The 23,669-nt window shown below is 46.0% G+C and overlaps 1 protein-coding gene across 2 annotated transcripts in view; it reads left to right on the top strand.

The window, feature by feature from the left end:
* The first annotated feature begins 492 nt into the window (after positions 1-492).
* LOC119379383 (ornithine aminotransferase, mitochondrial) overlaps positions 493-23,669 on the top strand; it is a 71,343-nt gene continuing 48,166 nt past the window's right edge. The window contains exons 1-6 of one of the 2 annotated variants that reach the window (XM_037648702.2): positions 493-602; positions 2,344-2,521; positions 3,915-4,139; positions 6,681-6,904; positions 9,104-9,276; positions 16,774-16,852. In XM_037648702.2, coding sequence (XP_037504630.1) covers positions 2,350-2,521; positions 3,915-4,139; positions 6,681-6,904; positions 9,104-9,276; positions 16,774-16,852 — 873 coding nt within the window. In that variant the 5' untranslated portion in view covers positions 493-602; positions 2,344-2,349. Of the gene's footprint in view, positions 603-1,927; positions 2,060-2,343; positions 2,522-3,914; positions 4,140-6,680; positions 6,905-9,103; positions 9,277-16,773; positions 16,853-23,669 lie in introns of those variants that run through there. The other variant, XM_037648700.2, reaches the window with a different exon arrangement.

The following is a 23,669-nucleotide window of genomic DNA, read 5'->3' as shown; positions in this document are numbered from 1 at the left end:
ACTCGGGGTGCTGAAAATGAGTGCTGTGCTCGGCACGTTCGGCTTGTAGTTGAACATGAATTTCCTTATTTTGAAAAGACGACACGATGGCGACGGTAAAGGAAGGAGCTCTAGAACTGCACTGTCGATGTGAAAAAGCAAACAGGAGCTTAGACAGCACCATTACTTGTTTTCAAAATACCCGCGCGTTTTACGTCAAATTTACGTCAATTCTGGTTGGACCACGAACTTTGCTTCTTTTCTCTCCACTTTCCCGTCAGTGCAACCGAAGTGTGCTAGAAACTTACCCTGTGCAAAAAAAAAACAAAAAAAGGAAGAAAAAATTACACCAGTCATGACATCGGTGGACAACCCACGCCACCACGCGACGAGTGGACATCTGCGCCTGAACGATAGCCAATGAGAACCGCTGATAGCAGCGCAGAGCGCAGGAGCGGCAATGGAAACTGTTTCTTCCGTGGAAACTGCCCTACCGCTTGCAGCGCCACAGCCCTTAATGTGGCGTGTCGAGTAGCCACTATCAGCTGCGCGCTGCGATACCAGCGATTTGCCTTCTTTGCGCTAGGGTAGTTATCTTGTTTGTTCCTCAGCGGCTGCCAACGGTGAGCCTTTTTAGCCGTTTTTGCTTGCATGAGATTATGCAGGAACGTGAAAAGCCCGCTATTTAATCTGTGATTGAAAGTTTAGACACGCACTCTCACTGTCTTAATCTCTTAACCTTAAATTTGACTGTTTCTCCCCCGCCTCTCTTCCTCTCTTTTTCTTCTTTTTTTTGTTTTCCGATTACAGGATTAGCGGGACATGCGACCCACCCTACTGAGCCCCTCCTTTAGGCGCCAAATTTGACCGTCCCGCCGCACAGTGTGCACAATGCGCACGCATGTATCACGTGCACCTTTAATGGTAGTAATTCGAAGCGATCGCTGTGTTGGTCGCTTTGCGAAACGTGGCTATGCGAGGGCGTTGTCACTGCGCACTCGCTTAGCACTCTTGGCGCTTTATTGCGTCCGCGTACCTGTATCCTCTACCCACGTTCTTTGAATGCTAGACAGATAGAAATGTTTAAGATGAATGGGACCTGCACTTCTGTAGAAACATTTCGCGTGTGTTAAGAAGTTTGCAATCGAGTGAGAGTGAGGTGCACAAAATAAATCTGGCATAGTTGTGATCAAAATTTGGAAGTTGGTTTGTGCAAGGTGCATTCCAGCATGTCTAGAACGACATACAGCCTCTAATCAGGGCAGCTAGGGTATGCGGCCTGGAGGCGGGGGGGTATTTGCCTTATTTGCGCTGAACATGAATCTTTCTTTGCACTGAACATGAACAAAAGGGGAGGGGGGTACAGAACTGAACAAGTGGGGAATCGCCCTGGTTTGCATGCTAGCTAGGCATGGTAGATAGGTGCAAACCCCTATACGCAGAGCGTCTGCTAGCCGTCTGCCCACGGGAGCAATGGTTGGCAGGTCTTTGAATGTGTAGTTGTTCAGTTGTTGCATATGGACTGGTTTAACTGGTCTAGTCAGCACTGAACAGGGGCCGGTTCGGCTGTCCTTTGTTTTGAAATCTTCTGTCTAGCGACTAAAGCTGTATTCTCACGACGGACGTGATCGCGGACGGATCAGTCACGTGACACGTGACGTGATTCGGATCTCTCCGCAGCCAGCATTCACACGACAGGACTCACAGGAGAGAATTCACGCTACAAGCGAGGATTTCGGCATTGATCCCCGAGGATCCCAACTGTGATTTGGGCCTCCGTCGTTTCACGAATCGCTCCGCGCGGACCGAAGCGGGGACGCGGGAACGGCTGACGTATGGTGACGTAGTACGCAATCCGCAGGCTCGAATCGCGATTTCGTCCGTCGTGTGAATACAGCTAAGGACATGGCATTCTGTAAAACGGAGTGCATTATGCAAGAGATGACTGCAGAAACAAGACACCATGAATGCCTTATGTGGCTTTTTTAATTTTTCGCTCATCACTGGCAACATCAGCCTATTCTGTGTCCGGTGCTGGACGAAGGCCTGTCCCAATGATCTCCATTTTATTCTATCTTGCGTGAGCTGATACTATTTTGTACCTGCAAACCTTCTCAATTTCATCACTTTACCTAACTCTGTTGCCCTCAACAAAGTCATTCCTTGTATAATGTGCCATGATTTACCCAATATGCAAATCCACCCAACCTGAAATTCTGTTTTAGTAGTTTTGTTGGAATAGCTGATCCCTGTTACTCAAATTCATCACGGTTTGGGTCAGGTTCCAGAGCGCATCCATCTGCGATCGGCAATGCGTATTGATTACTGAAGGCTTAATAACTTTTTGATGTGTTCATTTTGCAGAAAATTATGCATGTTACCAGGCTGTCCTCCAGAGTTCTGCGGCGGCAGCTTAGTTGGTTACAAAAAAGGAACCAGGCTAAGCTGTATCCACTCAGTTCTGACCAGATCTTTGAACGTGAAGAAAAATATGGTGCCCACAACTATCATCCACTTCCGGTGGCATTACACAAAGCAAAAGGTATTTTATTTATTAGTAATTATCCACAGCCCAACTAAGTCTATTATGTTTGGCTACCCGTGTACACAGATTCATGTCCACAATCTACATATAGTAATGTATTCACGTTTAAATCACCTTGTGTCATATTCTAGTGATCGTATCAGACTGCTGTGGCAGTGGTCATCTTTAAAGGATTTTAGTAGCAATATTCCATCTGATGGAAAACAACGTGCAATGCCTGAAGGCCACTGGTTTTCCCGAAGTGATGATTACGTCCATGATAGAAAGCCTGTTAAAGTAGGTGAAAGCTGGCATTCAAGCCAGCTTGATGATGAAGGTGTGCAACAGGCAGGTCCTGTGCCCATCCCTTACGTGCACTAGCTCTCACACTGTCTATAAAAGCTTGCGGGAAAGTGCGGTGTTCCCATTGTTTTTATGGCACTGAACAAGCTTACACTCATGTGCGCTGTAGTGAATGGGCTCAGCCAGGACAAAGCGCGTAAGGTGAACCATGCCACGTGTTTTGTTCAGTCCACAACCGCAGCGGTTTACAGGATTCTGCTGCCTTGCGGCAGGTGCTATGTCGGCTAAACTGTCCAGTGTATAAACATCAGGTGGTGGGAGCGCTGGGTGGCAGTACAGCCACCAGCAGAAAGTGGGCACCTTGTATACCATTGCCGGAGACGCTCCCATACTGTGACAAAACTACAGTGCTGCGCAGTTTTGCAATGCAGGAGTAGAGGGAAATCTTCAGTGCTCTAATAATTAGAAAAGGTATCTACACAATGCGGCCTCTGAGATGCTCTGGCATGCCATTAATGAAATCAGCCAATCCTTGCACTCACTCGCTTCTGCTTGCTGCATAGTTGATGACAACATTGCCGAGGAAAGAGCAAGCAATTTTCGGCTGCTTCTGACACAAAATTGTAAATTCTCTTCTGTGTGGTGCAATAATATTTGGTTCACATGTTCACAGAAGCCTTGATTATAGATCAGCATTTTTCAAGTATGTTCAAAGCATGTTGCAGAGCCATTTTAATATTTACTATAATTAAAAATACCATACCAAACTACTGTATTTGAAAATCATAGAAGCTTGTGGGTTACAATATGCGTACTATATGGCAGAATACTATGTCTTGTATTTTCAAAAAAGTTTGTTAAAGTCATGGGAAATGGGGAAAAGAAGCACAAAAATATTGAGCTCGTTCAGAGATTTATGTACTTGTGTAACAGAGGAATTGAACCATAGTGTCTTGAGCTTAAACCTCTTAATGTAACGAAACAGACTGAACTAAAGCGTTCCACTAATTTCGTTGGACGGAATAAAAAAGGAAAAACAAATGGAGTGAGAGTGATTATGTATGCACATGGAATTCTACATGTTTTATTTTTTGTGTGCTCCATACAGGTGTCCATGTGTGGGACGTTGATGGCCGTGTTTACTTTGATTTCCTGAGTGCATACAGTGCTGTGAACCAAGGCCACTGCCACCCTAAAATTGTGAGGGCTCTGAAAGAGCAAGCAGAAATTTTGACTCTCACCTCCCGAGCCTTCTACAACACTGCTCTGGGAGAGCTAGCCGAGCGACTGACAAATATGTTTGGCTACGACAAAGTGCTGCCTATGAACACTGGTAAGTACTGTCCAATGATTCGTGATATAACATGGCACAGATTTCATACCTGCACAGTAGTATACTGATAAATTAAGAGTCCTAAATAACTTGCCACACAAAAATAATGTGAGCAGTCTCTGTAGAATGCATCCTTGCCAAAGGGTTTGGGGTGAACAATAAAAGTATTATGGAGTTTTTGTGAATTGTCATAACAGTTTCCTTAAAGGAGTCGTGAACCACTTTTCCAAGTAATCATCAAATGACCTCAGTATTGAAGATTATTGCCTCACAGATTGATTGCCGCAAGAATTCCTCGAATCTATCAAGAACGAGTGGAGTTACAGGGGTTTGTCGTGCGCTTTAAGCGCATTCTCTCTCCTCTCGTCCCGATGAATGTGCTGGAAGCTAAGCAGGGAGGGGTGGCACAAGGGAAAGATGTTACGTCGGTGCGTGTCATGACCTTGAGTGTGCGTGATGAAACACGATCGCTCTCTCCCATTGTTATTTTTGTGCCTGAGTGTGGCTCACTGTGTAATCCTATGGAGCACTGCGTCGGCACGTGGTGGCACCCTGTGGCAAGAAGTGCTTCTGATCCAAACGCCGCTCTTGATTCATGTTGGCTTTTGGACAATAGCATGCTATCTGTTGTTGGACGTCAAACAGAAGGTGCCAGCAGCTCCAAAGAGAGTGAGCACAGGCCTCTGTATGAAAACAGGGCACCTAAGAAAATGGCAACTTCGCGCTGCGCTTGTAAGCTCTCCTTGCCACACACAACTGCAAGATTTGGCTGAACTGTTCATAGCAGTGTCTATTATCCGCAGGATGTGTTTTCTCACCAAGCCCGAGGGGTGGTTTATGACAGCATTCGTTCTCCATTGACCTGTACCTTTTACTCTCGTGACACTCACTTGTTGCCTTTGACAAGTTCCTACAAATATGTATAGGTTGTGTGCACACTCTACTGCAGCTGTCATGATCAATTAAATAAGGCTTAGGTTCTGAGCAATACCAGTTACCGTATAAACGCGTGTAAGGGCCGCACTTTTTTTTCAAGAAATGAGGGCCAATTTTCAGGGTGCGGCCCATACACGCGACATTTTTTTTTTAAGTAAAAACGCACCAGTTAGCGAACGAAGAGCGTTTATTGCAGTATGCGACATTTCTTGCGACATACGTGCTCAATCGTCGTCACTCGGCGAGTCCTCAGACTTGAAGTCCGAGATGAGATTGTGTGCTGTGAAGCGCCGTCACCCCACAAGCAGTCATCTTCCGTGCCATCCAAGCCGTTAGATATCCCTGCGACTTTAAAACTTCGGGACACAATGTCCGTCGACACCGAGCTCCACGCAGATAGGATCCACCCAAGTACAGTCGCCAAGGCTAGTCCCTTCACACGCAGCATGTCCGTTGCGAGTGCAAGACCATCATTCCGCACTTCAGTCACATAGCGGAGCAAGTCTTCTTCCAAATAGAGAAACTTGCACTACTCTCCTCGGAAAGCGCGCTTAGTGCTGTTGGTGTTTCGCAAGGCTTCTTTTTGAGCACACCAACGTCGAACACACTTCTCGTCAACGTCGAATTTTCTGCCGGCGGCACGTTTCCCATGCTCGAGAGCATACTCGATCACCTTCAACTTATAGCCAGCAGTGTAGCTATTCAGGTACTTGCCCATCTTGCCAAAACGTGAACGCCGAGTAGAAAACAAGCTAGTACGAAGGTCATCGAACAGTGCAGAAAACTACAGCAAACGGCTGGCTGAACTGCAAAAACCGAACAACGCGAACGCCATGCCCAGCCATGCCAAAGTTGGTGATGCTAATGCCGATATGGATAGCGCCGATAGCGCGTTTGTATAGAGATGTGAGAAGCTAAAGATAAAATCCTACTTTAACCTTTAGTTGGCGGGCCTATGAATACTAATAAAAAGTTAAAATTTTTAGCCCACTTCACAAACATCTTAACACGAATAAAATACAAAAATATATATTATATACTCTGGTGACGATGATGATGGTTGCGTTTCCTTGCGCCATCTATCGACTACGCCTAGAAGCTTACGCGCGCGCGCATTTTGAATACGTATTGGTTGAGGAAAGTGTGGGTGCGGCTCTTACGCGGATTTTTTTTTTTAGAATATGCACTTCAAAAAAACGGGGTGCGGCCCTTACACGGGTGCGGCCCTTACACGCGTTTATACGGTAGTTCGAGTTCACAAGGCAGGCAGAATGTAGAGCATTCATGGATTGAAACACAGCAATTTAGGGTAAAGTAACGCACACACATTGGTTTCCATAGTCTTGTGTTAACGTCCACTCAGTGTAATATTGGCTCGTGCACTTATATTAGAGCCAACGTCAGTGGTTAGATTTGTAGCTACATGATGTGGTTATCTCGAGCAACTGCAGATACACTTGTTATGCCTGAGCTTTTCGTGTCACGTTTCAATCTGTGAGCGCTGTACACATGTACACATGTTACCAGAGAGTGGTGTGCGACAGCTGCTATGCTATTTATACCTGTGGAATTTTGCTTACGTGCTATAAAACTGATGTCATGCAGGTGTGGAGGCTGCAGAAACTGCCTGCAAGCTTGCTCGTCGGTGGGGGTATGATGTGAAAGGCATCCCCGCCAACAAGGCTAAAATCGTGTTTGCTGAGAACAACTTCTGGGGTCGCAGTATTGCAGCTGTCTCTGCATCAACGGATCCGTCAAGCTATGGAGGCTTTGGACCATTTGTGCCAGGTTTTGAGATCGTACCATACGATGACTTGCCAGCCTTGGAGGTAGGCAGTGTTGGGCACAGTATCAGCCACCATTATAGTACATGTTTTTTTTTCCTTCCTAGAACCTGCACTGAGACACATCAATGTGCCTCAGGGCAATCATTTCAATTTTGTAGATTAGTGTGATGGTTTGTTCCAATTACTCATGAACTTAGTTCTTACAGCGCACCAGGGCCGTGCAGCTTATTCCTTATCTTTAGAGGCAATCAGATTGCTCATAGCCTCGTACGTCTTGTGCTCTCATGCAGAGTTTGCGTTGAAGCCATAGACATCCTGATGCTCGCTTTGCTTGCCTTACTTCGTATAACTTTCCAATTTGTCGCTATCATGTTCAGTGCTCATTCCTTGTGGCAAAACTGACTTTTTTTTTAAAGGGACACTAAAGGCAAATAACAATTTATGTCGGAGTGAAAGCTCAATGTATGGCAATGTCTAAAGCAGCAATATTGTCAATAGCAGTGCTCTACTTACCGAGAAATTAAGCTAAATGTATCACACGATGAGCGTCACAAGCGGGACATTTTGGAAATGATCCTGATGACGTGAGAGAGTCCGACTATAATTAATCACTCGTAATCAAACTAGCTGCAATAAAAAAAGAACCTTCCGTGCATCAAGAGACGTAATAAAATACTGCTTATTCGTTTCTGTTTGATTCATGGAAAAAAAAAACCTCTTTGGCGTTGCCATGGGGAGCGGTGCGCGTGGTTCAAAGGTTCCGTTTTCGCCGAACTGCGCTTTGCCCGGCGCCCTGCTTCGCTCACGCGGTCGCGTCTCAGTGGTAGTTTCGGTATCGCATACTGCCGTGTGTTTTGCGTGCTTGTGAAAGTTGCTCTGACAGAAAGTTCGACAAAATGCCGCATACATGTGATGTTGCCGGATGCCCGAATGGTGCACGTCGCAGTGCACGCCGCCGCGCAGTAAAGGCGGGCAACGTTGGGCACGGCAGCAGTGCCGTGTGAAAGACTGATTTCAGGCGGGTGATTTGAAGTGCGCTAACGCGATGCAGACCACTAAAACATGATTTTATTTCTAAATAAGCACTTCCTTGGCATAAAAATAGCACTACGAGGTTTCTGGACCGGTATTTCAACAATCAACGTGGACTTAATATTTGCCTTTAGTGTCCCTTTAAACAGCGGAGATGTTTAAGCTTGGAGAAGCCCCGTTATTCATGAACAGAAATGATCATCATCATGAACCGACACACGCTCTCTTCGTCCTCTTCTTCATCTTCTGCTTCGCTCCCAGAACATGTGCTTTGATTTGACCGATGTGGGATGTAATAACACTGATGGGCGAGAGAGCGAGTACAGAGGGAGAGAAAAAAAAGAGATAGAGAGAAATTCTTGGCAAAAAAAATTTCTTTGCAAGGTGGGATTCAAACCCATGTGCCCACAATCCAAAGTGGAGCGTCTTAACCACTCGGCTATCCAGGCACATTAGCAGAACAAGCATTTATGGGAACCATATGATTGCATTGCTATGGGCGAGAGAACGAGAAAAAGGTAGTGTGAAAGAAAGAGAGAAAGAAATAGATACAGAGAGAGAGAAAGAAAGCGTAGCCATGTATAGCAAGTGTGGGTGGGAAAGGGAAGTGAGGAGGAGAAGGCCTCCAGCTCCGCTGTTTCCTCAGTCTTCGCTGCCCCAATTTTTTTTTTGCATTACCGCATCTTTTGCTCATCCTGCAAAAGTTTTCGTAACATTTACCCCGGACAATAAACGCACCCCCCAGCTTCGGTGTTTTGGAAAAATAGTGTGTTCGTTCGTGAGTAAGTGCGGTAGTAGTGAATGTTTACTGTAGTTTGTACGGTTGATGAAACTAAAAGCCTTGCTTTGTGCAGTTGTCTGATGCTTTGCTATTGCTATCAGCCACTGTGGTGGTACAGTAGTTACGGTGCCTGGCTGTTGACGCGAAGGTTGTGGGTTCGATACTGGCCACGGTAGCTGCATTTTTGAAAATGCTAGAGGCCCGTGTACTGACATTTAGGTGCACGTTAAAGAACCCCAGGTGGTCGAAATTTCCGGAGCTCTCCACTACGGCGTCCCTCATAATCATATCTTGGTTTTGAGACGTAAAACCTCAGCAATTATTATATTTCACATCATGGATACTTGGCTAATTGGGAACAAGCGGTATTTCTGCACCTTTGTCTTGCGTGATTTCTCATCCGCTGCAACTTGTTTTGTTATGCACAGAAAGCCTTGCAAGATCCCAATGTGTGTGCCTTCATGGTGGAGCCAATCCAGGGCGAGGCTGGTGTCGTCGTACCGTCAGCTGGCTACCTGCGTGGTGTGCGTGATCTTTGCACCAAACATCGAGTTCTGTGGATAGCAGACGAGATTCAGACTGGTCTGGGCCGCACGGGCAAGTGGGTGGCCTCATTTAATTTTGAACAGCAGCCTTTCTCGGCTGGGTGAACATTGCTTGGGAGCTGGTCTTAGGCCTAACAACCTAGCCAACTCCTTCACTTTACTAGTAATTAGGATTCTGATGTAATGGATGTGACACTTAGAGAAGAAAAATGTTGTGCTACATGTGATAAGGATATGCTGTAGTGTGGGTCTGCCAGTGGTCATGAACAGTACGTGAATGCTTTCACTTGTGGAGAATTTCTTCAGATTCCTTGGGCGCAACTAGTTATGATAAGGTTGCTGCAGTCATTATTCATCTTTGTGTTATTCTGGCAGCATTTTGAGAAGTGTGGCCTGTTCAAATGTAAGCATCAAATTGATGATGAAGAAATGCTTAAAATGGAGATATTAGTGCAGTATAGATGTTAAGGTAATGAAAGGGAGGCAAGATTTTACAGTAAAACCTCATTAATTCAATCCTTGTTAATACAAAAAATCAGATAATTGAAGCTCGTCCTCTGGTCCTGGAAAGCACATGAATTATTTAATGGTATCAAACTCCTGTTATAATATGGATATATCTAGCCACACCCTAGTTACTTAAAACAATCCTGGAGTGCACCAAGCACAAAGGGGCACAAATACGCAGTGCAGAAGAACGAACACAGCACTGGTGCCCAAAACAAAGCGGTCCGCATCGCTGTAGTCATTATCATGAACTGTATGGTGAGGACTAAAGCCCTTTAATCATGGCTTTAGTATTGACAGGAAAGCCAGAATGCTTTGTGCCTGGGTGACTGCATGCGACATCACTATCACATGTCTTCATAGCTGCATGTCTGCTATCCATGATTGCTTTGTTAGCAACCTATGGCACATCCACAGTGGCTGCAGTTGACAGTAGTTTCAGTTTTATTCCGTGTGCATCGGCCGCATAAGTGTTTTCAGAAATGCGTGGATGCTATTCATGAATGAACGAGTAGTGATTGTGGTTTTGTCTGCTGTGGTTGCGGCTAACAGTGGTTTCGTTTCTGCTCATAGCGCCATGGCTACTTGCTGTCACAAGTATATTGTCACGGGGTCGTGACGTCAACGAAGGCAGCAGTCGGCGTGTCCTAGATGCAACTCTTTATTTGGCCGAACTTGTGGCCAGGAAACGAAAAGTCAAACTACAGCATTACACACTGTACACTGATAGCGGCGAAGAGAGCGTTGGCCGTCGGTAAACTGAACCGCGGCAAGGCGTGCCGGCATTTTATACATGCGGCATCGAACATTTGAGCCTTATTGCTGGTGGCTGCGTTAGTTCCAGAATAACCTCAGCTGTTTCGCGTTTGCGCGCTCAAGCCTATAAGAAGATTCTAACATAATCTGGAAGGTTCCCAGACATTAGGGCGCGGCTTGTGCAAGGCAGCGGCTACGTGTGTAACGGACTCGTTAGATAAAAATAATAAAAGAAGCGTGCGTGGCAATATGGTGTCCATCTACGATTTCATTCTTAGTGAGCTAGGATTCATCTGCAGTGGTTGCAGCAAACAATAGTTTTGTTCTGACTCGGTGCACGTAGGCTGTGCGGATGCCTTTACGTGTATCCTGAATCAATTGCTTCTCTGTACAGGAGGCAAGGAAGAAACAGTGCTGACGTCTCGTGATGTTCATATATTTGAGAAGTGTATGCGTATTCTGCACAGACGCCCTAAATTTGGCGTTCACCCTGATGTTCCTGTGCATTAACTAATTGCCTTGAATCGGAAAGTGTCCGAAAGGGTTAAAGATGAAAATCGGTACCACTGCCTTCTTGAAGGTGTCAACTGCCTGCGAAAGAATGTTCCGAAAAATTCGGACTTGCACCGTAATAGTTTGTTGCATGACGTTGTGGCATTCTTTAAAGGGACCCTGAAACGGTTTTTTGAAGTTTTGTCAGCGTTTAGGCAAGAGCATCCCTAAATCATTCGCACCAGAAATTAAGCAGTGCACCCTGTACCAAGGCTACTAGGGACAATTATATATATATATACCCTCCTCCTCATCCTGCCTTGCACCCTCAACTCACAGACATGCTGGCATCGCCGGCGATCGCAGCGCTTTCATGAGCGCACTCGACGGTTTGAGCTTCACCCAGTCATGGCCTCCGATATTGCACGCCGACGGGTTGCGCGCAATCTCGGAGGCCCAGTGTGCCCGGCAGCACGCCGCTCATGGAGTGGTCAATATTTGCTCCGACAGGTGCCGCCACACTACCAGTCGATCTTATTTTATTCTCCTGTATCGCGACAACCTGCGAAAGCATGCGGACAAACAAAAAGAGTTAGAGAACGATCACCGATAAGCGTAAACCCTGGCTATGTGGTTGTGTCTTCAGGGGTGAAGTTACAGCCGCAGACATGTGGATCGTGGCGTTGAACGGATAGCGAGAGCGCGACGCTCATTGCAGCGACGAGCTGAAGGGATTCCGCTCGCCAGATGCCTCACAAACATTGCACGATGTCGCAGCTACAAGTCACCAATTGCTAGATACGCGGTACACAACACGGCCAGGGCAATTCATTTTGTCCAAGAAAAGAAACCTCGAGATAAACACTGTTGCTCAGCTCACGTCAACGCAGAGCATGTTGTAACACAGGCAGACGACGCTCGTTGCCCACAGGAGGTTCAGTTGTACGTGGACTGGACATATCCAATCAGATCAGCCGCCTGCGTGATGTCGCGCTTCCAGTGCAACACGCACTGGAAGTGAGTGGGGATCACAGCTGAGCCGCTGTGATCGGTGGCGATTCGCAGCTTTAAAGCCTTGTAATAAATTACACAGTTTACGCACATAGCTTAAATCGGTCTGTAAATGATCCTTACGACTTGCTCTACCGGCCCAATGTGTTCGTACAAAATCGTCAAAACCGTTTCAGGGTCCCTTTAAGAGCAATAACCTGATGCTTGTCCAAACTGATAAAGAGGCCAGGTTTGCCGTTTTACCCAAGGGAATTTACAACGAAAAAGCATCGGCAGCGGTAAACAAGAATTTTGTCCCTGTGAAGAAAAGTGAAGTACGAGTTAAGACCAAGTTTGTAGAGTTTTGTAAGCGGTTAGATCTCAGTACGCTTGTGAGAGACATATCTAACAGCAGAGAAAATATGTAGCCTAAGGGTGTTTTTCATTGCCAAGACCCATAAGCCGGAATTCCCATTGAGGACCATTGTTAGTGAAGAGGGATTGTGGCAGAGGAATATTAACCAGTTCTTGTTAAAAATGCTCAAGATGCTCATGATCAATGACCCGTTTCTTGTAAAAAAAGTCTGCTGAAGTCGCAAAGTTTTTTTAGGGTAATGACGAAGTTGGTCTTGGCTTTTTAGTAGACGTGCAGGATTTGTTTTATTGTTTTCCGCAGAAGCAACTGATGGTTTCTGTGAAAGAATGCATAGAAAATAACGGTGATGTGTCCTTCCAGAACTCAGTTGGTTTTTCTCTTGATAATTTTTTTACTTTATTGCAGTTTTATTTAGACTTTACTTTCATTGTGTTTGACGAACAGCCATCTTTGCAGCGTGATGGCATATGCATAGGGTCTTGCGTAGCCCCTATCTTGTGTGACCTTTTTCTTGCTGACGCTTACAAGACTCTAGAACAGGTTTTTAATGGGAGGCTGGTTATAATAATTTTTAGGTACGTTGATTTTTTAGTGCTTTTAAAAAAGCAGCCCGCCTTCACTTAACCCTCTACAGTAGGTGAAGTTTTATCTGTTTTTAGGAAACATGGACTTGGGTTGTGTTTTCCCCATGAACTCCCTGAACATTCGGTTGTACAGTTTTTAGACCTTAAGATAACATTCTGTGGTAGACACGCTTTCTGGGGCTACTACCTTGGGGCTAAGAAGAGATTGCTGCCGTTTGATTTGGCACATTCAAAGACAATTAAGAGAGCAGTAGTGTTGATGTGCCTGGAATCTGCTCTCAGAAAATCGTGCCTGCATCGAACACTGCCTAGTTTTGAGAATCAGGGATGCTGTCTTTTGCATTCAGGGTTCCCCAACTCGGTCTTGATTGCCGTTTCTGAAACCCTCCTTCAAAAATTGAAGCGTGGAATAGGAAGTACAACGACTGAGAATCACCGGAAGGTCCTTAGGCCTGAGGTTGTACCATACGTTCATAAGCTTTCCCACAATCTTAAGAGAGTGTCGAGTAGGCACTGGGTCCCAGTTTGTTTCTCTGCCTCCAGTAAGCTAGGATCCCAGTAAGCTCTAGGATCGCCGTTGCGAAAGGGTCCTTAATTCATTACCATCATCATGAGATTCATGATCATGTTGATCTTTGAAATGTTGTTTAATCTTTATGTCTCAGGTTTATTTAGAAGCTGCTGATGAAGTACCACCTTGAATACTGAAGTACCGTATTTTCTCGCATATAACCCGCCCTCGCATATAACCCGCACCCCTAACTTTGAACTCCCCGAAAAAAGAAAAAAAATCCTCGCGTATAACCCCCATGCTTAGCTTAAAAAAAACTGTTTTGGGAAGTTACAACTGCACAGTCACAATCTCGTTTACAAAAGAACTTTATTTCGAAGCGATCGCCGCAACGTTGACGGCACCGATTCCCGTTCCTTCAATCATCGCCCGACTCGCCGCTGTCGCTGCTGCCATCCGAGGCTTTGTCACCGCTCTCGAAGACTCAATAGTCTTCGGTGCCATCCAAGCAATTGCTGATGGCGCACGGCTCGCACGAAACTCGCGTGAGATGTTCATCTCGCGGGCCAACCTCAGCGCTTCCATTTGCGCCATCTCCGTTGACACAGCGTGGCCGCGACTCCTCCGCTCCTCAATAAATTTGACAAGCTGCGTCTCAAGAAGGGGGTACGCACCAGTCTTCGGGCCGCGAAATGCTCGCTTCTCCTTGTGTGCACTTTCAAGAGAGGCCATTTTTTTTCGCGAGTCGCAAATGCAGGACTCGTAGACGTCGTGCCTCCTCGCAGTAGCTTTGTTGCCGATTTCTTCCGCAGCAGCTATAATCTCGAGTTTTTCTTTTGCGGTGAAAGATTGCCGCCGAGACCCACTCATGGGGCCTCACCAGACAAGGCTGACCAACGGTGCAAACTGGCCACACCTGACTCGGAGACAGACGCTGTCAAATCGCTGTTGTGACGCTGTTGACCAAATCAAACAAAGCACGCAAAAAGTGAATAAACACGCTAACGGAGGGGATCTGTCTATGGCCTGTGTTGGCTTTTATTGGCTTTGCACCAGACGATGCTGATGGGGATGCAGACTGCACGGCAGGCCATGCATTGCCGTGAAGCCGACCTCTGCTTCCGGATTATCCGCAGATAACCCGCACCCCCACTTTTCAGGCGATTTTTTTCATTTTTTGGTGCGGGTTATATGCAAGAAAATACGGTAACTGCTGTATTCAACCTACAGTTACAAAATATCTGCAAAGCGCTAGCCACTGCTTTATACGAGCTTACCTCAGTTTATGTAAGTGTGGCATTTTTTGTCAGTTAAAGGGACACTAAAGAGAAACAATGAATCGGTTTAGATTGATAAATTGTGCTCTCAGAACTCTAATGTCATTAATTTTGCCATCGTAGGTGTAATAATAGAGGAGAAAATCAAGTTCAAAGTCTCATTTTTAAATTTCGCGCCGAAATTTCCCCGCGTGACGTCACGGATTTCAAAGTGTGTTTATCGTATTTTGGCACCATTGGCTCAACAAAATTACCCCAAACTTGGTATGTTAAGTCTAATGCCCCCACTGAGGACAATGTACTTCATTTTTACCGATTAGGAACTACGTGCTCCCTAGTAGGCGCTGTCAAAACTTGTGACATCACGGCGAATGGTGCGGAAACTTCAAGGTGGTGTCGCCACACACAGTTTGTTTTTGCACGTTTTCTTGCTTACTAAGCGTCTTCTCGCAGCAAGCGTGGTGTTTTTGGTATCGTGAAAGAGTAGTTTACTTATATGAGAAAAATTGTTTCGCTCTTTAATGTCCCTTTAAAAGTAATCATAATGTTCCTTAAGGTTTGTGAATATTTCTTTAAAATAAAATGTGGAATTGTAGGCCTGTTTTGAAAATAGTTGCCTTACTATTTGAAAACTATTTGAATAGTATTCGACTCGTTCAATTCGGTATCATCATTATTTGATTAAAAAATTCACTAGTATTTGCACACGCTTATTAGAAACCTATCATTCTGTTCTTTGAACAGACAAATCGTAGGCTTTGGGAAAATGACATTGGTAATTTTCATTAATTCAAGCTTTAAACCTATACTGCAGGATAAGAGTCATATGTTATAAGTAGAGGCCGGATTTTTAGGCAGTAAAAAAGCTCACTTTAGGTGCTAAAAAGAGCCAGGCAAAACAGCGTTTTAGGCCTCCAAATCGTAAATATAGGCACAATAAACTTTCACGTAAATGCAAATAATGTCAAACGAGGACGTGTGCGACCTCTGTCTACGACAAGAAAACAAAAATGTTATTGCTTAAGATGGCACGAAGGTGCCAATGGTTGAACATAGCCGTGCAATTGTACTTTGTCCCGCACAGTTCGCAGAACACGGTCTCTCCCATGTTCTGCAGGGTGAGTCAAGCCGAAGTGGTTTTAGAATTCGGTAAAACTGTTAACAAGGACCAACATTATTGTCGACGATGGCGTAATTTTTTTCGCTGTTGTGGAAGCAGGAGCTTTAAAATGCGCGAAAGAAAAGTTCGTCTTGCTCCGCCCACGTGAACGTGCCGAAAGTGTGGGCGCGGGAACGAACTAACTGGAATTACATCATGGTCGGTAGTTTTGGTGGAGCCGCACAGCACTGTTGTATCTCCAAGCGTGGCCTCCGTGACTACTTCCGGCTGCGCGCGTTGGTGGAACTGATCGCGAAGGCCATGCTTTAACACAGCTGATGGCGCTGATGACGCGGAACATTGAAGATGACGTCACTGCCTTCGCTCAGCTGCTCAACAAGCCCTGCGGCCGCATCCGCTGTTTTTTGCCAGGAATTGCTATTTGTGTTCACTTCTGTGAACTCTTACATTGGTTTTCGAATTCAGCAGGGATCAAACTATGATTACACATTCCAAAGTCATTTTTTAAAAAAAGTGCTTCAGCTTCCCTTTAAGGCTAAATAGCGTTGATATAAGCGCCAATTTTGAAAATAGGCCTTTATAGGCACTATAAAAACACTATAAAAGCCCTTCTTAACCTCCAATTCCTGTTCATATAGTATCAAGATGGCACGATAGGAGCGCAAGGAACAAAATAGGCATTTGCCTAAAATCCGCTCTCTAGTTATGAGTCGTGACATGTTTTTACAGGTAAGGAAACTAAAGAATTGTTTAGTTTCAGACCATTTCAAAGGAAAATTTTAGATGGTTTATAAATGCTGTGTCTGCATGTGCATGTAAAATCAATCTGCAACTGCAAGCATGAAGGCTAATGATTGTTCTTTTGACAGTAGTTCCCATTGCCCACGTCCTACCACTTTCTCATATCTTTTTTTTTTTTTTTGCTTGCTTTCGTAACTAGGATGCTATGTGTGGACCATGACAATGTACGGCCTGACATAGTGACCCTTGGCAAGGCTCTTTCTGGGGGACTGTACCCAGTAAGTTCCACATTTTTCTATGGGTCTACCTTTTCAGTGGGGTAAAGAGTACCTCCTCTCTGTTCTACAGCTCAGACCACTTGTAACGTAACTGCTTATACAGTAAAACCTCGGTGATACGAATCTCGCGGGGTTACCAAAAATATTCGTATCATCCGAAATTCGTATCACCAGAACACATGGAAAATTAGTATGCGACAAAAGGAAGTTGGCATACGTTTTGATTCAGTGTTTCTCAGTGCCGCAGCGACGTCATGAACAGGTCTGAATGATTGCCAGTAAAGTTTTTAGACGTCAACGATCATACTTGTACTCGTAAATATACGGTGCATGCGCGCGTGTGTAATTATTGAACCAGACGTGTTGTGCCCCGTCACTGCTAGTAGCCCCTTCCTAATCTTACTGCGCTTTTCTGCATGACACTTTAGTACTGCGGCGAAAGTGCCTTAGGATTGCTTTGTACACAACAGATAGAGACTAAGCTCCTTCGCCAAGACCGTCCGCGTCGTCTCTTGGGGTCTTCGTCCACCTTTAATGGGACTTCATGACGGACCCGCAGCCCAAGTTTCAGTCTTGTTTCATGGAACGTCTGATTGCGGGGACATGGCTTGCATCGACGTGGCAGGCACGTGTTAACTCAGTACAAAGACGCTGCTGCCTCGAGCACAGGAGCACGCGTCAACACGTCAGAAAAAAAAAAGCGCGACGTCAACGTCATCTATAATCTAAACGTGAAGGCGCCTAAAAGCCTCCAAGATTCGCGCGCACTATCTCGGAGGCAACGACGCACCGTCGATGGTCGTGTAGCGCGCTTGCCCGCGCCTGCGCGTGACTGTCGCGTCTTCCGCGACAACGCAGGCCGCACCTGTGGGCCAGCGTACGTTCGTATCAAACGTCGCGGGGTGCAAATCGGTTCGCAACAACCGTACTCCAATACATTGCAGGCTGATGGGCCTTGACCGGGACCACAGAAAAATTCGTATCACCCCAAAATTCGTACGAGCCGTGATCGTATCACCGAGGTTTTACTGTAGTGCAGTACCAGCTGTAATGCCATATTCTTAGGGATTTGTCACGCACTTTAGATGGTTTCTCTCTTCTCTCGTCCTGACGAGCACGCTGGAAGCTGCACAGGGAGGGATGGCACGGGTTAAAGTTGCATCACCGTGTGTCATGACCATGAGTGCACGTGATGAACTGTGATTGCTCTCTCCCGTTCTGATTCCTGTGTGCAAGTGTGGTTCGCTGTGTAATGTTAGCAGACTATGGAGTGCAGCGCGCGCATGTGGCGGCACCCCGTGGCAAGAAGCACATCTGACCCAAACACTGCTCTTGATTTATGTCGGCTATTGGCCATTATCTGTTGTTTGACGTCAAACAGCAGGCACCAGCAGTTTCGAAGAGAGTGAGCACAAGAGAGTGTTTGAAAAGAGGGCGGCTGAGAAAATGGCAACTTCGCACTCTGCTTCTAAACTCTCCTTGCCGCGCACAACTGCAAGGTTTGGCTGAGCTATTCATAGCAGTGTCTGCTATCCGCAGGATGTGTTTTTTTGCCAAGCCCGAGGTGTTGTTAATGACTCTTTAAACATAGGACAGTCACAAAGTTTATTTTCTGTTTGACACTCCACACCTTATAAAGTGTGCCAGGAGGGGCCAGTGCGCCCCTTAGGGTGATTACCATCCTGCGACTCGCAGGACTGTCTCGTGTTGAGGGCTGTTGTCCCACGTCCTGCAAGAGATACGAAAATCTTTAAAAATGTCCCACATCTAAAACTTTATAATTATTGCTCGGCAGCCTCGAGCTCAGGTGCATCTGGCCACCCTGTTTGTGGATGTATTAGCTGCTGGTACTATAGGGCTCCTAGCTACTGAAAAAGTTAGCTTTGACTTAACTATCTGCGTGGTTCACATTGGCAATGAATGCTACTGGCGCCAGCTGCCACACCGCCACGCTGCTAGGGACCACAGTCCCACCATTCACCCCGATGTGGGTGGTGAGCTCCCGGACCAGGCTGTTTGAACACTAATGCGCCATCTCGTCTTATCACCGGTTGGATGTGGCATGTGGCATTGAGAGAACCCCTTTCGTTGCCGCATCATGCGCTGGTTGTGCTTACCACGCTGCTTGAGGTCAACACTGCATGAACGTCAGCTTGTCAGTTACTCTCTTTCCCTGTTTCAGAGATGGCAAAGAAAAATTTCTTGTGAGAAGTTAAAACAAAAATTATTGTATAGTAAATTTCTCAGTGTGCTGTCAACTGCCCCCTGCTCCCCCTGGTCAGCATATCCTGCATTTTGTTAGTAGGAAGGTGGTCATCCTAGCCTGTCACAAACTTTGCATTGGCACAGACACTACAGTGAACTCCCGTTAAGACGAACTCGGTTAAGACGAATTCTCGCTTATACCGAACAGCACGGGACCATTTGTTTGGTTTCCCATAGACCCCATGCAAAAAAAATTCGCTTAAGACGAACCGCCCAACTGTACTCTTCTGTTAAGACGAACTTTCGCGGTGATCGACAACGCTAGCGATCCTGAGAAACGAACACTGCAGTCTTGGTGGGGCATTCAGGCGACCAAGAAAAAGCAAAACAGATGAAAAAAAAAGCGCTTCCTGGAGCAAAGACTCAAGCAAATCGCGAAGCGGACGAGATAAACGAAGAATACCTAGCGGTCAGCGGATAAAGCCAGTATACCCTCTCAACCCCAGCCTGTGCCTGGGGCAGGTGTGGGCTTTATCAGCAAAGAAAGCAACAAAAAGAGTAGGGGGATTTACAACTTGGACCCTCAAGCCATTGTGTCCTTTTGTATTCCCCCCCCCCCCCCCTTGTTCTTCCGTTTCCCAGCTGGAGTACAAAGGAGAACAGAAGAACACAAGAGCTTGGGGCCCTTCCGCCGTGGTCAGAGGGGCAAACGCAAGGGGAGTGGGGGAAAAAAAAGCGACAACAGGAACAAAAATGGTCTGTGCATTACAATCGAGTACGAAACCGAAACCACGATCGCGTCATCGCCATCACACATTGGCGGCCAAGCACATTTATTTTGTGGTCAATTCGCGTTGGTTGGGGGGTGGGGAAAAAAAAAAGCAACAACAGGAACAAAAATGGTCTGTGCATTACAATCGAGTACGAAACCGAAACCACGATCGATCGCAGCGCCGTCAAAGGGGTCAGGTGCATTGTCATCGCCATCACACAATGGCGGCCGAGCACATGTATTTTGTGGTAGAGTGACCTAGAATAGGGGGAGTGTCCAAAGCGCCGCGCGAATACATGGGAGGAGCGAGGGCCTTTTGCGGTGAACTTCCGCGCCGCGGCGCTGCCGTGCCGGACCCGTGGGCTTTCTCCGCGGCGGAAGCCGTGTCAAAGCTGCGAGCGTCTGCTATGCGCGTGATATTTTGGCCGCTATTAGCTAGAATTGTGGAAATTTGAGCAACATTTAATACTGCGTCACTGCAACATAATACTGCAGCGACTCATCACACAGAGAACGCGTTCGTGTGTTGTGAAATGGGGTTTTTATATATATATCTTTTCAGCTGGTTTGTCACCGCATTGGTCCACACTTCCGCGGCTGTTTGAGGAACGCATCCTGCGCGCACTTCATTGTGAGAAAAGGCGCTTAGCTTACTTTCGTGTGGAATGACGAACGTAAACTGGCTGCAGGAGAGAATAAACTGGAGATAACCAGGAGAACGTAGCACATATGCACGTAGTAACTAGCTCATGCATGCTAACGCGTTTGCACCCTTCATATCCTATCTTTTATTTCGTGCATTCGATTTGTTTTACAAGGCTGCCTCCGGCGCTCTGGTGTTTCAAGCCATTTCATGCGAAGCCGAATGTGTCAGTCGGCGTGGCCGCGGTACCAAAAGTAAAAAATTACTCGCGTAACTCGCGTCTCGTTCACTTGGTATACACGGAAATTGGCACGGAGGGGCACGAATGTACGTATGCCCAACACGACCGATAGTTCATGGTATCACTAACTTGACACGCTTGCCATTTGCGTAATGACTAACAATAATAATATGGTGTATGGCACGCAAACCCGCTTTCAGCCAGAGATAATTCTGACGATGTGTGGTCTGACGATTTGTTTTTGTCGGGTTATAAAAAACGTGGTGGTCACCAATATTGACGTCAACTGGACTTACCCATACATTTTGAAGAACTGACCGCATAGGTAAAATGAAATGTGTGCAAAAAAATTACATGAAAAAAAAAGACATGGTCCCTTATGCATTCGCCAGAGATGACTCGAAAACGAAAGCCATCTTTTTTGTCAGTCGATGCATTGATCCTCCCTCGCCCCTCTCCGAAAGCTTTCGGCACATAAAATGGTTTCGGACTGCCCACAGGATCGAAGGCATTGCAAGCTTTCTGCACCTCACCTGCTTTTACATTGCCTACATCGGAGGCCGATCACGGAGGCAATGGAAAGCGACCATGTCATGTGATGGCGTCATCATATGACGTCACGTTGAATGACGTCATAGTGACGTCACAAGTTCTGTCGACGTTATCGCGTGATGATTTTGTGCATCACTCGTGTTGGCTACGCGGGACGCCGACGGTCAAATTTTGTGTTTGATGAGTCATCTAAGGCTTTAGCGTTAAAAAAAGACAAACCAAAGAAAATGAAACGATAACAGTGCAACATCGTGTATGCCTCACTTCATGTTACGAGCGATCGCCCGAAAACAAACGTGATTCTCAGTTAGAGCAGCTGATTGCACGCGTCTGCGGGACAAAAGAGGCTTGCTTTACCCGTCTGGTATCTCTTTATATTTATTCAAGAGATGAGCAGACTCGCTATTTAAGTACGCCGGAGCTTCAGCACGAAATTGTTTGGTGGACGCTATATTGAGGTCATCAGGAAAAAGCGGGAAATTGCGGTCGGGTGCCCTGTTGGCGCGCACTCAACTGCCGCAGAAACAATTGTATTTTATGTAATTACTCGTCCACATCTTTTCGTAAAGTCTCTGAACCGGGCGAACACTAACCACCGAGAACCGTGAAAACATCTGAGGCTTGAAGCAATGCACGTAGCTCGCGCGAACGTTTCATACTGACGTTCAGCGATCCACTGCAACATGCGATTATATATATATATATATATATATATATATATATATATATATTTTTTTTTTTTTACCGTATTTTCGTTCAGGCAGCTTGTACAGCAAGAATGGGGGCATTTGCAACTTTGTTTCATGATATCTGGATATTTGTAAAGCATTTGCTATATTACGCCTTTTATGCAAAAACTTGTGCAATAAGGTTAGTTTACCTGGCATTGTTTTTCTTTCAAATGTTTGCGCGCGGTGAGCCTTGTTGTACACTACCTCAGAAACAAAAATAAGCCAACAGCATCGCGGTCGTATGGCCGTCTCTACTCTTTTTTATTTTTTTTTGTTTCCCTTGCGTCTTCCCGGTGTGCTCCGTACATAATAAAGAGCTTTTGGAGGCTAATAAATTGTCAAATAAAGCGGTGTGCATATGGCTGGCAAACCAGTGGCGACTATGAGTAAAAAGCTCGTGAAGTCGCTGCGCGCAAGTATTTCAGCTGACTGCGCGTGCAATTTACTTTTTTTATTACTCTTAATTCGTGCATGCGTGATGCTATTGCCCGATTACTCGTGCGAATAGGGTTTTTTTTTCGTTCTTTGCTTGTGCGTGTCCGTTTTGCGCGTTTTTACACACGCACCAACGTTCTCGAACTCTGTGACCGGAACTAGGCCACGCTGATGCTGCTTGACACATGATTTTTTGCATTCTGTTGTTGCCCCAGCACTAACACAACGCTTAAAGATGGATAAGCTTCATTCCGCACCGCATTACTAAAGTTAAGTAGACTTCAAGTGCCTTGTGTGGAAACGCGGCGCAAAAAACTACAGCGCGTAGCAGACGCCCCTCGCTTTCCGCGCGCTTCCCGAGCGCGGAAAGCCCACGGGTCCGGCGCAGCAGTGGCGCGGCGCGGGAGTTCATGGCAAAAGGCCCACGCGGGAGCCGGCGCTTTGGACACTCCCCCTATTCTAGGTCACTCTATTTGTGGTCAATTCGCGTCGGTTCGCGTCCACCTGTGCGCGTTGTATCTGTTCCCGGTGAAGTGCAAATTGTGACGAGCCACTTTGATTATGGAAGCGCATGACAAAGGACGGCTATTTTGCACACTGAATATAGCTGCGTCCTGTCTTTTTCGTGTGCGCGAGGCTTGTGACCGTGAGTAGCGCGATGGGATATCTTCAGCTGCACGTCGATCAGGGAAAGTTACTACGGGCCGAAAACGGGAAAATATCTGGACCTCGAAGAAAACCTTGCAGACTTTCTTAAGCAACTCAGCGTATAATGACTTTGTCAAGGCAACAACACGCGACCGAGGCGTATCCAGAAGTGATCTTAGAGCCAGCAAAACAGGCTCACAGAAGAAAAGGAACTGCCAGGACAATAAATTTTACATTCTTTGAAGAAAAATTGTGCTTGTCTCTTAATTTTTTTTGTAATCGTGAACATAGGAGCGTGTTACAGTTTTATCATGTAAATGCGGTAGCACATATCTTCATGCGCATTTTTATTTTTGAACACGCGAAATCGGGTGCTCGTAAGATTCGTCTAAATACTCTGCTTGAAGGCATAGTTTTTCTCCAGATGAGCCAAATAAATTATTTTTCTTGTCTTTTTGCCCCCATTGTAAGTCTACTCCATTCAGTGTTTTCAAGTAACATTTGGATGCATTTGGCTTGTTAGCATGTCTCTTTTTGAGGGCACTTCTGATAAGACGAACAGATGACCGCGGTCCCTTCGAGTTCGTCTT

This window comes from Rhipicephalus sanguineus, chromosome 1 (assembly GCF_013339695.2).
Source record: "Rhipicephalus sanguineus isolate Rsan-2018 chromosome 1, BIME_Rsan_1.4, whole genome shotgun sequence".
NCBI classification, from domain to species: domain Eukaryota; kingdom Metazoa; phylum Arthropoda; class Arachnida; order Ixodida; family Ixodidae; genus Rhipicephalus; species Rhipicephalus sanguineus.
The sequence above is the reverse complement of the archived record's forward strand: the minus strand, read 5'-3'. Positions and strand labels throughout refer to the sequence as shown.